This window comes from Ranitomeya imitator, chromosome 3 (genome assembly GCF_032444005.1).
Source record: "Ranitomeya imitator isolate aRanImi1 chromosome 3, aRanImi1.pri, whole genome shotgun sequence".
In the NCBI taxonomy this organism is placed as follows: Eukaryota; Metazoa; Chordata; class Amphibia; order Anura; family Dendrobatidae; genus Ranitomeya; species Ranitomeya imitator.
Genome location: NC_091284.1, coordinates 512,627,143 through 512,640,685, shown reverse-complemented (window position 1 = coordinate 512,640,685; position 13,543 = coordinate 512,627,143). Strand labels below are relative to the sequence as shown.

General features: G+C 38.2%; 1 protein-coding gene across 12 annotated transcripts in view; it reads right to left on the bottom strand.

Annotated features, from left to right (window-relative positions):
* Positions 1 to 13,543, bottom strand: part of ABI3BP (ABI family member 3 binding protein) — a 746,713-nt gene that overhangs the window by 125,823 nt on the left and 607,347 nt on the right. For all 12 annotated transcript variants that reach the window (XM_069757702.1, XM_069757705.1, XM_069757707.1 and 9 more), the window contains 4 exons: positions 13,403 to 13,474; positions 12,611 to 12,673; positions 12,139 to 12,207; positions 7,485 to 7,562 (listed from right to left, as the gene is read on the bottom strand). In XM_069757702.1, the coding sequence (XP_069613803.1) occupies positions 7,485 to 7,562; positions 12,139 to 12,207; positions 12,611 to 12,673; positions 13,403 to 13,474 (282 nt within the window). The remainder of the gene's footprint in view (positions 1 to 7,484; positions 7,563 to 12,138; positions 12,208 to 12,610; positions 12,674 to 13,402; positions 13,475 to 13,543) is intronic.

Below are 13,543 nucleotides of genomic sequence, written 5' to 3'. Positions count from 1 at the left end.
ATGCAATATTGAAGCTAAAGATTTATTGTTCCAACAAGACTTTATTTTCTATCATGAAGCTAAAAGCTCTTGGAATTTATGAAGAGTCCCAGGGTCTCAGACATTTCAGCTCCAATTATACTGAGAGCTGATTTTTTACAGAGGATGTTATGAATGTAAGAAAAACGGTTTACCATATGAAAAGACTTAACGGTTCTTTTTGGGGTGTTGTGTTCAGAGCACATAGTTTCGGCGTCTCTACATGTTTTCATGCCTTGCATTCTAGCATTTTTTTTTAAATTAATTACAGAGCATATACTGTACGTATTCTTTTATCTAAAACCTACACAATCATGCTCAGTTGTAATGGAAAACATAAATGATATAATAATCCTTAATTATTTTATCTATGTCATAATACCTCCAAGAAATTCTAAGTTCATAGTAATTGTTTCTGACATAGTTGTTTCTAATTGTAGATTAGCTCCCTGATAAATCTCATTAAGACTACTAATCACAGTGATCATAGTGCTGTCAATCTTTGTTAAAGTATGGTGTAGGGATCTGTTAGCCAGAGATATGAAATAAGCAATTTTAGGCACTTGATAAAAATGTCTGAAAATTAAAGGACCTAATTTGAGTCATGTGGTACAAAGATGGCCTGAATCATCACAAGCTTTCTGCCAGTGGTGTAACTGGATTCCGATGTACAGGGCCTCTTCCCCCTCATCGTAATATATCCTCCATCCTGGTAAATATGTCCCTTATCTTGGCTTCATCTTGGGATATACATGCCCTCCATCCTGGTACATATATGACTCATCCTGGTATATACATGCCCTCCATCCTGGTACATATATGACTCATCCTGGTATATACATGCCCTCCATCCTGGTACATATATGACTCATCCTGGTATATACATGCCCTCCATCCTGGTACATATATGACTCATCCTGGTATATACATGCCCTCCATCCTGGTACATATATGACTCATCCTGGTATATACATGCCCTCCATCCTGGTACATATATGACTCATCCTGGTATATACATGCCCTCCATCCTGGTACATATATGACTCATCCTGGTATATACATGCCCTCCATCCTGGTACATATATGACTCATCCTGGTATATACATGCCCTCCATCCTGGTACATATATGACTCATCCTGGTATATACATGCCCTCCATCCTGGTACATATATGACTCATCCTGGTATATACATGCCCTCCATCCTGGTACATATATGACTCATCCTGGTATATACATGCCCTCCATCCTGGTACATATATGACTCATCCTGGTATATACATGCCCTCCATCCTGGTACATATGAGTCATTCCGGTATATACATGCCCTCCATCCTGGTACATATATGACTCATCCTGGTATATACATGCCCTCCATCCTGGTACATATATGACTCATCCTGGTATATACATGCCCTCCATCCTGGCACATATATGACTCATCCTGGTATATACATGCCCTCCATCCTGGTACATATATGACTCATCCTGGTATATACATGCCCTCCATCCTGGTACATATATGAGTCATTCTGGTATATACATGCCCTCTATCCTGGTACATATATAAGTCATCCTGGTATATACATGCCCTCCATCCTGGTACATATATAAGTCATCCTGGTATATACATGCCCTCCATCCTGGTACATATATGAGGAGTCATCCTGGTATATACATGCCCTCCATCCTGGTACATATATGACTCATCCTGGTATATACATGCCCTCCATCCTGGTACATATATGAGGAGTCATCCTGGTATATACATGCCCTCCATCCTGGTACATATATGACTCATCCTGGTATATACATGCCCTCCATCCTGGTACATATATGAGGAGTCATCCTGGTATATACATGCCCTCCATCCTGGTACATATATGACTCATCCTGGTATACATACGCCCTCCATCCTAGTATATGTGTCCCTTATTCTGTGCCCCATCCCGATATATATCCCCATCCTTGTATGTGTCACTTATCCTGTGCCCCATCCTGGTATATATATGTGCCTTATCCTGGGCCCCATCATGATATATATCCCCCAACCTGGTATATCTGACTTATTCTGGGCTCTATCCTGGTAAATGTTCCCCATTCTGCTCCTGTTCTTTAATGGATAGAAACCCCCCCACTAGACTAACCTTCCGTCCACTCCCTCGCCGCGCAGCATCTTCTCTTTAGCCGGCAGCTGACTGCAGTGTGCAAACGACGGAAGCGCATGATGTCACTGGCAAATGCTCCCTGTCACATGCATGCTGACATCAGCTGCTGGCCTCTAATTAGCCGGCGGCGTGTATCACCGCTCAAGGACCCGACGAGTCTGTGTGCCGCAATACACTTCAGTTGAAGGTGTGTCCGAGGACACACATCCAGTAGAATTTTGTGATGTGTCGACAGGCCCCTCACCCTTATGGGCCAAGTCGTGGTGGCGATCTCTGCGACCCCAGGAGTTACGCTGCTGCTGGGCACTATTCTGCCTCTATGATGTATATGAGCCCTAATGCAACATATTAAGAGGGTTAATTCTAATAAAATCAAGGCACTGAAGACAATAGAGCAAAATTAAATTAACTTGTTGATGACATTCTATTTCAGTTCTTCAATACAAAAAGTGAAACTCATATATTATCTGGAGTCATAAAAACTTGATTCCAGCTCACCTAGTAGCTCTATGCTCATCCACCTGGGGCTCAGACACCGGCCTCGCCCTGGCCTCACATCAAGAATTATAGAAAAAATTGGAGTCAGGCTCAACAGGACTGGTTTTTCCTTTTCTTTTCTTTTTCAAAAGAAAATATAGGGCATACAAAAAGAAAAACTTGCATGGTCGACATGAACCTGTCTAACTGTAAAATGGTTGGTTCTGCCAACTTTGCTTTTTGGGGTATGGGTGCCCTGAGGTTCTAACAGAAGTCATACTCTATTGACCAATGCAATGTTTTAGTCCTTTTCTATGAATTTATACATTTTGACACATCTTGGCACACACATAAGATTTATATGCAATTCAATTATAGCATTTTATCCAATCTTTTAAGACTGGGATTTTCATGTGGTCTTATCATCAGAGTGCAGTACGATAGTGAATACTGCAGAGATGACATGAACCAGCTGTGATATATGGTGCACAAAACATACAGTGAAAGGGTTTTAAGTGATGTATTTATGTCAACAAAGATTAAAGCTATGCAGAAATATTAAAAAGTATTTATGATAGCTATGAAAGTTATTTTGGTAGAGTCTTGGCAGGAAATGTGATACATACATTGTCCAGGCTATTATAAATCATTTACACAACCTATAATATGTTCTATAACACAAATTACTTATGTTTTTATAATCTGGGTTCAGCAATGTAAAATGGTGTTGTGCTGACAAAATAAAGTTCTGTCTCTAATCAAAGCAAACTCTTGTGGTTTTAACCCCTTCATGACCCTTCCTTCCCAGAGCCATAACTGTTTTATTTTTCTGTCAATTTGGCCATGTGAGGGCTTGTTTTTGCGGGACGAGTTGTACTTTTGAATGACATCATTGATTTTAGCATGTCATGTACTAGAAAACAGGAAAAAAATTCCAAGTGCGGTGAAATTGTAAAATAGTGCAATCCCACACTTGTTTTTTGTTTGGCTTTTTTGCTAGGTTCACTAAATGCTAAAACTGACCTGCCATTATGACTCTCCAGGTCATTATGAGTTCACATACACCAAACATGTCTAGGTTATTTTTTATCTAAGTGGTGAAAAAAAATTCCAAACTTTGCTAAAAAAAAAAAAATTGCGCAATTTTCCGATACCCGTAGCATCTCCATTTTTTGTTTGAGGGCTTATTTTTTGCATGCCGAGCTAACGTTTTTAATGATACCATTTTGGTGCAGATACGTTCTTTTGATCGCCGGTTATTGCATTTTAATGTAATGTCACGGCGACCAAAAAAATGTAATTCTGGCTTTTCAAATTTTTTTCTCGCTACGCCATTTAGCAATCAGGTAAATCCTTTTTTTATTGATAGATCGGGAAATTCTGAACGCGGCGATACCAAACATGTGTATATTTGATTTTTTTTATTGTTTTATTTTGAATGGGGCGAAAGGGGGGGTGATTTAAACTTTTATATTTTTTTTTATATTTTTCATATTTTTTTAAACATTTTTTTTACTTTTGCCATGCTTCAATAGCCTCCATGGGAGGCTAGAAGCTGGCACAACTCACTTGCCTCTGCTACATAGAAGTGATGCACAGATCACCTCTATGCTGCAGAATTACTGCATTGCTATGAGCACCAACCACAGAGTGGTGTTCATAGCAATCCAGCATCAACAACCATAGAGGACTCAAGGAGACCTCTGGTTGTTATGTCGATGCATTGCTGACCCCCGATCATGTGATGGGGTTGGCGATGAGCGCATTTACGGCCGCTGTCAGTGTTTGACAGCGGCATTTAACTAGTTAATTGCAATTGCGGGCACATGTCAGCTGTTCAAAACCGCTAAAGCCCGCATCAAAGCAGGGGATCTGACCTCGGATGTACTATCCCGTCCGAGGTCAGAAAGGGGTTAAAATACAACTATATTTCCTGTTTTTAATATAAAATACAGCAAACTTTTGTTAGGAATATGTTGGGAATGAGAAGTAGAAAGAGTTAAATTAGTTCTCCTTGTCTATTGCTGGTTAATCATGGTAGTTAAACCACTTCTGATTAGCTACTTGTAAGCCAACTGGCAGGTGTTTAATAGCTGGTTTACACAGGATGACCACACTTCTATACTCAAAGAATGATCATTAAAGGGAACCTGTCACCATTTTTTTCATTTATATACTATGCCCATCACCTTTAAGATCATAAGAATGAGGATCATGCAATCCTTTCCTTTCCTTAGACTTGCCCCTTCACACCTCCAAAAAAATACCTGTGGAAGTGCTAGCAGGCGCAAAACGGCCATCGTCAAGCTTCTGCCAACTCCCGTCCTCACTCCCCTGGCCAACATGCTTTTTTACTACTAATAAAGAGCAGAATTTCTACAAAAGACCGGTGAGTGCTATCTGCTTTTCTTTGGAGGATTAATAATAATATTAGCAAATATCTCCAATTAGAAATGTAGTATAGTTTTTCTGATTCGCTATGTCTCTTTCCTCATGTTCAGGCATTGCAGGAACTTATATAGTTGGCTCCTATTAGTCGCAACCATGGATATACCTAAGCTACTGCAATGCTCTGGGAATGAGGTAAGCGACATACTCAGAAGAACTATACTACATTTCCAAGTGGAGCTATCTGCTAATATTATTATTACACCTACTGTATATTTGGACATATCAATATATACACACATACAGAATTTTGGAGATAGGAATACCCCTTTAATGCCTATGTAATGCTGTTTATAACAGGTATCCAATTATATCTTGAAAAGCAGATTAGTAATAACAAATGTTAGTTATGGGAAACCCAGAAACAGGCGAAAGCTCATATACCTAGAACATTGCAGAAACACATGAACGACTCACTTTAAAATACAACATTAATTCGACCCAAGATAGGGTAGTAGCCATAGGTTAGTAGCAACATGGCAAAACTGTTGAAACATAACTTGTGATTTTATGCCCAGGAGTATCCAAGTGTCCATTAATGTTTCTGATCAATGGAACATGCCAAATACCAACTGTTCACATGCTTTCGGGTAAGATGTGAGGACCTTTGTGGCTTTTACTTATTAGTTACATTGTGGGCATAAAACAGTCATGGCTAAAAGTTTTGAGACTGACACAAAACAAAGTTAACAAAGTTTGATGCTTAAGTGTTTTTTTTATTTTAAGTCAGATGTTTCTATGGTTACTGAAATGCAATTATCAGCATTTTATGGGTTTTTAAACTTTTATTGACAGATTCATCAAATTTATGCAAAGACTCAATATTTACAGTGCAAACCCTTATTTTTCAAGACTTCTGAAATTCGTACTGGCAAACTGGATATCACATCTGGACCATATCACATCTGGACACAATTTCTGTGTTTTTGATTGTCCACCAGCTTTATGAGGATTGACCACAGGTTGTAAATGGGATTGGGATCTGGGGAGTTTCCTGGAAAGGGGCCAAAAATGTCATTCTTTTGTTCAATGATCCACTTAGTTTTCACTTTTGCTTTGTGACATGGTGCTCTATCAACCTAGAAAAAGCAATATTTATCCTCAGATTTCTCCAGGATTGTTGGAAAAAGTTGTGCTCTTTGATGATGTATCAATACCATTCTTTATTCCTGGCAGTGTTTTTAAGAAAAATTAGGAGTGAGCCCACTACCTTGGATGAAAAGCAACTCCGAACATAAAAGGTCTGAGGATGATATACTGTTGGCATGACATGACTCATGGTAGTGCTCACCTTTTCTTCTCTGGACATTCTTCCAGAAGTAGTCTGGAGAGGGCATTATCAGAGAAAATAACCCGAGTACCCATCTATCCAGTCATTGTACTTTCTGCAGAATGTCAGTTGGTCCTTGAAATTTCTGTTGAAGAGAAGTGGCTTCTTTTCGGCCCTTCTTGACACCAGGCTAGCCTTCAAAAGCCTTTGCCTCAATGTTCACGTAAACGTGTAAGGGGGGTGAGAAGAATACGCCGAGTAAAAAAAGAATAAAATTATATAGAAAGTTTGATTAATGTTTTAATGTTCTTAGTGTTTATATAAATTGTATTTTATCCTTATGGCATGTTTGTGTCTTGGTTTCCTGGAGGTTTTACTTCAAATCCATCCCCGGGGATTCGGGAGGGCTGTCCATAGGGAAACCATTATAAGGCATAGATATATAGTTTAGCAGCAGTTAGCGTAAGATATAGTTAATGCTTGGGAATAGACCATAAACTGGGAGGGGTTAGATTAGATAAAAAGGTGAAGAACATCCTATTTTGGTGTTCTGTGAGGAAGTCTGAGACAGTGACACATTCGAGTTCAGTGGATACATACACGGTGAAGGGTCCTGTCAGCTTCAAGTCTTCCAAACAATATGAGGACACATCTGAAGTCTCACGCATGTTTCGGGGAGGTCCAGAGAATAGGACCCAGAAGTGGCATTAGATTCCATGACTCTTTCTGGGTCCAATCTAGCAATCTAGAGTTTATGCAAATTGCCACTATAAAAACTGAAACAGCAAACTTTCTGAAAACCAAAATTTGTGTCAGTCTCAAAACTTTTGGTCATGACTGCAACAGTAAAGTTTAAAAATGGCAAATCTAGTTCAAAATATTCTCCTGCAATATTGATGCAAAAAGAAGGGAAAAAAATCACTATAATGCAGGAGCCAATTTTCCTTGGGTTTGCAACCCATTTCCATTAATCTTATATGTCAAGGAAGACTTTCAGAACCCTTTAAAAACTGTTTTAAATAAATTTACAAATTCAGCTGTCTATGGCAGAATCTCCCAGGTCTTACAGTGCAGAACCTCTTTCTATTATGATAGATAAATTACCTGGTACAGTGCCAGGGAGCCAGTTGAACTCCCCAGTAGGTCTTGATCTTATTGGTCCCTGAGTTGTTCCATTATGTGCTGAAGGAGAAACAGTAAACAAAGAGCTTCTTGAGTTCCAGATTTTTGTACATGTGGCCATTTCTTAATCCTTAATCTAGCCCATTTTGAATTTAAATTAGTTGGCCACCTTTTTAGGGCAGTTGTTTAGACTTAATTGCATGTATTTCGATCTAAGAATTGCATTTAATTACGAATTTTGCACCATTTTGCATTTACAGACTTGTTGTTTTCTTGCACAATCAACTTTAATGTTTTTGGGCATAAATCAGCTGGAAGGAGCTCATAAAAGACAGATAAAAAGAATGTTATCTGGGACCTGTCAGAATGAGCTCACTAATGGATTCTTAGGTAAAGAGGTTGGACACTTTCTTTTGTTAGTGCAGCTTTCTTCACAAAATGACCGACACTTCTCTCCACACAATGGCAGCTGAAGGAGGAGAATGTGATCAACTATGCCCATCAACCTCCTCCAATAGGAAAGCAACTTTCTTTTCTGAGGTGTTTTACAATTGGAGGAGGCTGATGGACCTGTCTGCTCAAGTAACCTTCCACCCTCAGATGATTTTCAGGCCATAACACTTGCTGATAAGGAAAAATAAAAATATTCTCCGAAGGTGGCCAACCCCTTTAAAGTTTGCAAAGGTTTTGTTTTTACCTCATCTATTTTCTCAGCTATGTCTATTATTTTTAACTTTGCCATCTGAGTCCTTGTTTCGACTAGTTGAAGATTTTGTTAGGCATTATGTACATATAGATAAATTGTAAACTGTAAAAATATTAATATTTCTACAATGGAATTTTGCACATAAAAAGCATTTATACTGTTGATTTTTTTTAAACTAACTGTAATTTACATATATTTGTAATGGAAGATGAGTATTTCAATATTATTTTTCATTGTTCCTTAGTTTTCATTAATCAATAGTTTCCTTTATGTAAGCTATGTAAGCTATATTTAATAATATTTATAGTGAATTTCTATGTATTATATATTGTATTTACTGGTATATGTATTTGTCTGGAGATTATTGTTGGACCCCCGTCTGTCAAGATGAAAACAAGACCCCATAACACCAATACTGATGCTGTGACACACACAAGCACCCTTCTTTTATCAGCATTGTGATAAGCATTTCATGTGTAAACACAGCCGTCATCAAGGACATTGCTGCCCTTACTGGTGTATGGGGCCCAATGAGCAGAAGGAAGAAGAGGAGGGTCCAGGATCAGGATTTGGCCTATTCAGTAACTGAACTTGCGTCCGAGGATGCACGTTCAGCTAAAATCCATTGCCTGTGCCGGAAGCCATCGGTTTCCTGCACAGCAATGGTTAATAGCCTCCAGCCAATTAGAAGCCAGCAGCTGAGCTAGACAAGCACGTCGCTGGCATATGATGTCACTGTCATGCATATGATGTCACTGCCATGGACAACCCCATTAATGGCCATTACATCAAATTATTGATTGTTAGGCCATAGTGATGTAGATTATACTCCAGCAAAACTGAGTCCATTCATGATAAATCTTCTGCAAATTTCTTCATATTTAATTATATTATAATGTTTCAAGCACTAATTGGTTTTAAAGGGGTCCTAGATTGATAAAGCAAGGGTTATACAGTAGTGGACAACGCCTTTAATGATGTATAGTTTAAAATATTATGAGAACAATTTTTTGCTTCCTTCAGACATTGCTTTGTATCACTGAAGTTCTATAGGAGGGGAATGGAATGAAACAAATTGATAGAGAACAACTAAACAATCAGACAACCCTTCGTCAACAGCTCTAAACATACAGAATCTATATTAAGTATTTACAGTTAATGAGTGAAATTGTTTTAATGATACAAGGGTACGTGCAAGCAATCATATGATCTGATTTGTTTTAATTGGGTTAGCTTTGACTCCATGGTTTTGACTTGGAATCTATCTTGTTTAGAATCTTCTAAATCACAGACAATTACCGAATGTTTTTCGTAAACATACACAAAACAAATCAGAAAATGTGCCACATTCTTTGAGAAGTGATCTATTTCCTAATGAAAAACCTTATGAAGTGCAGATGCTTAAATTAATTTTAAGTGCATCAATATGTGATTAAAGAGTCGAGTTTACGATATTTACCCCTAAGATTACTGTTGATATTAATATAAATTTCAGTGTTTTGGATGTCCTCTTTTTATACCTTCCATAAAGCTCATGAAGCTCAATAAAATACTTGCTTTGTTCTTTACATCTGCGTCAGAGGCTCACTCTGGAGCCTCAGTTGCAGATTCTGTAAAATGTGATGAAAATTGCATTACATGCAAAATTGACTTATATTGGGGGTTCATCAGGCACCATTAGTATCCATGATGGATCTGCCACTACATTGTGATTAAAGTTAGCAAGAGAAATTGCATCATAAATGAAAACTGACCAGTGTTTTTGTGTATACTAAGAATATACAGTATGTGTGGTGAAATATGTATATATATATATATATATATATATATATATATATATATATACAGTATATACGTGTGCAGTGGACTATGTATAGATTTATTGTGTCACTGGCAATAATGTAACATCTGTCTTGAAAAGCTGCAGGTCGCACCCAGGTGTTAATATGTATTTTCCTGGGACAAGAAGACTCTGCCCCCAATCTCACAAGGAAGTCCTGCGGGAAGCCAATAAGAAAGGTAACATTTGGCACCTCCTAGGTCTTGGAGGGGAGATGTTAATTGCGGCCTGATGGTATCTATCCGAGAGAACCTTTACACAGGGTGTCTCAAGAGAAAAATAATATATTCATTAGTAGCGTGGACCTCCAGACCAAGCTATAAAATAAGGCTGTATACAGAGAATTGTGTTCACATAATGGGTGCAGCCTGAGAAGCTGGTGTGATGCAATCTACATTCGTCCTACCCTCAGGGAGCAGAAAGCAAACTACCAGTTAGATGATTTCTGTAAGTTTCTCCTCTTTATTTTTTATACTGTTTTGCATAAGTTGTATGTCTTTTTATTATCATATTTTTATACCTTTTTCTTACTGTAAGCATTGAACTTTTTGTATTAAAGTATAAAACTTTAACAAGTTGAACCTTGAATGTTCTAAAAGAATCCATAGCCTAAGGTGTGTGAGCCTTATGAGTGGTAGACATTATTAATATTAATATTTCCGGGACTCATCGCCTGTGTATTCGGTGAGTGGTGGCAGTGTGTAAGAGCGGGCGTGTGGCCTGTGTCGGTGTGGGATTTATTCTCCCATTACAGCATAGGACAGAGGTTGAATGCTGGACTGAGAGAGGGGAGATAGATGAACCCTTGCAGGCTCAACCCCAAGTCATGTGTGAGAGTGGGCACGTGACGAATTAGTGACACCACGGAATAAGGATCCGTGACAATATGTATCTCTTAAAATATTCAAGCCTAAGCATAACCAATCCAGTGCATTGTAAAAAAAAGCCTTAAAGGAGAACTGTAATTTTAAGTAACTTTTCAGAATAAGGTGTGCGACATGGGTAATAACACTATTTATGGCCATTACAAGACCTGTATTCTGCACTTTCACCACATTGTCCTGCCCTTCTACATGCTTTATCTTTAATTTTCAATCCACTGGGAGCTGGGGGAGGAGATGAGCTGCTGTGATCTCTGTCAAATAGAGCACAGCACACAGAGAGTAATTCCTGCTTGTCATCCCCTATTTAGCACACAGAGACAATCTGCAACAGCGTGGAGTAAATTACAAAGCAGTCCTGAGCTGTCTGGGTGTGAGTGAGCTCGGGAGTGGCAAAAATGATTTGTTAGAAACCTAACCACAATGTTTCCATTGTGTCTCCCTCTGCTTGTTTTCTGTCCCTGCTCCTCACTCCACTCTCTCCATAGGGTACAATGAGCTGTGTCACATGACACTTGCAGTCTGTCTTTTCTGAGACAGATTTGAGCTGTTTTTCAGAGTGGATGGTTCAGGAGACATGGGAAGAGACATAGGTGTCTTATAATCAGGGAAGGAAGCTGATTTATCTGATAATATTTATTCAAAAACAGCTTATTAAAGTGGGTTACAGGGGGCCCTACATTAAAGCTTAAAGTCAGTGATAAATTATCTCTTGCTGCAATGCACAACAACAATTTATGACATATTTATTAAAAAAGCTTTTTTATATATATATATATATATTGCTCTGCTACATTGTTCAAGGTTGTGCAGAAGTTTTTCCCTAAAGATAAACTCTTTGCAAATAGTGAAAAGCTGCAGTCATTAGGGGTGGGGGTCCTAGTATTTCACGTTGACGATGAAAACATTAAGTATGAGAGTAGTTTTTTTTATATATAGTGGAAGCTAGTTTCTAATTTTGCAGGGCTTTTTTTAATCTATTTGTGCATCAAAAGCCCAAGAGCATTGTTTGAATGAAACAGTAATAACAGAGATTCTGACTGGAAAACTGGGCTGGAAAATTTTACAGCACAATTTACACCTCCAATTTCCAAGCTTGAGATTCGGGTAACTGTTGAAAAATAAACATTCTAAGAGTCTTAGGAAAAGAATAAAAATCCTTATAGTATGAATAAACAGAAACTGTTACATAACATGAAACAAAATTACCAGGAGGTCTAGTCCGTGGTTTGAATGACGTTTTGGGCCTTGAAGAGCTATGCTGCAATCGGTATGGTACTGAAAACAGAAAGACAATTTCCAATTAATGACAATAGCTTTCAGTTAGAGATGCTGTGATGAGTCCTTTTTTGGCCATGCAGTTCAATGCAACAAGATTGCACTGAGGATGGAATGTTGCTTCTGAAATGGAAATGTATGTTTAATGGTAAAAGAAAAAAATGATGGTTTTATTATTTTCCATGATGGTTGTGTGAAATGACAGCATGCTGAGATCTGTACATAAAAGCAGGATGATGATGGAACAAAGAATTTTGGTGAATAAAGCAATACATATTTTTAATCAAAGAATGGATGAATGTTTCAAATATGACTATGTAGCATGTCAGCTATGCATAATGGAGGTAAATGACCATATTACAAGAGAAAAAAGCCATTCACAAAAGGATGCATCTGCTGTTACCCAACGTAGTCCCTTGATTCCCATGTGAAGGTTTAGGAGTGTCCTTGGGTGCTCCTGTAGAAGCTGTTAAGAAATAATTTTAGGTTCTAAACATCAAGGTACACCTGTAATTATGTAAAGCCTCGGAAAAATTGCACAGTACTCTCATAGCATGTTTGCACGTGGCACATTTGTAGTATAACATTCTGTGACAAAAAAAATCTATTCATTGGATCTGAGTAAGGCTGTTTATCCAGCATATGCACTGATGAAAAGGGCAAATACACAAGTCTGTGAAATACGGATTACGCTGAGATCACTAAACCTGTAGGTCCCCTGACCTGAGCTAACTGCCTCATATATAGGATATATCCTCGAAATTGGTCTGGCCGGTTATTGCGATCCAAGCCAGGCCATTTTTCACGGACATCTGAATTCAGACTTACTAAAGGCAGGCTATTATTGTATTCCTTGAACAAGGCAGACACCACACCCAAGAAATATCTTAATTTATAATGAAATGTGTTTTTAGAAGATATAAATGCTTTTTCATATTAATGTCGTGACAATGTCCTAGATCAATGGACGGAATATTGCATGTACTACTACCCGATTTTGGAGCATGTTTACTTAAGAGATCACCTTAATTACCCTGTTTTTTGTATTTTCGTGAAGTTTTTTTATTATATCGGTTTCTGAGTTTTGTTACACATTCCCAAAAATGGCTAAAAAATTTGCAATTCCAGGTTGTGGGCCTTTAAGAGTGATGGAGCTATTGAGAAGAGATGAAATAAAAAAATGTAAATGCATTACCAGGATCTTCATGAATCCGAGGGGTTGGTTTGGGTTTTTTGGTGGTTGGTGTTGAAACCTTTTGCGTTGGCACTGTAAAAAACCCAATTAGAGGTCTGTTTGACTGCTGAAAGCAATGTTTGTCTACTAGAGTTGTGAATC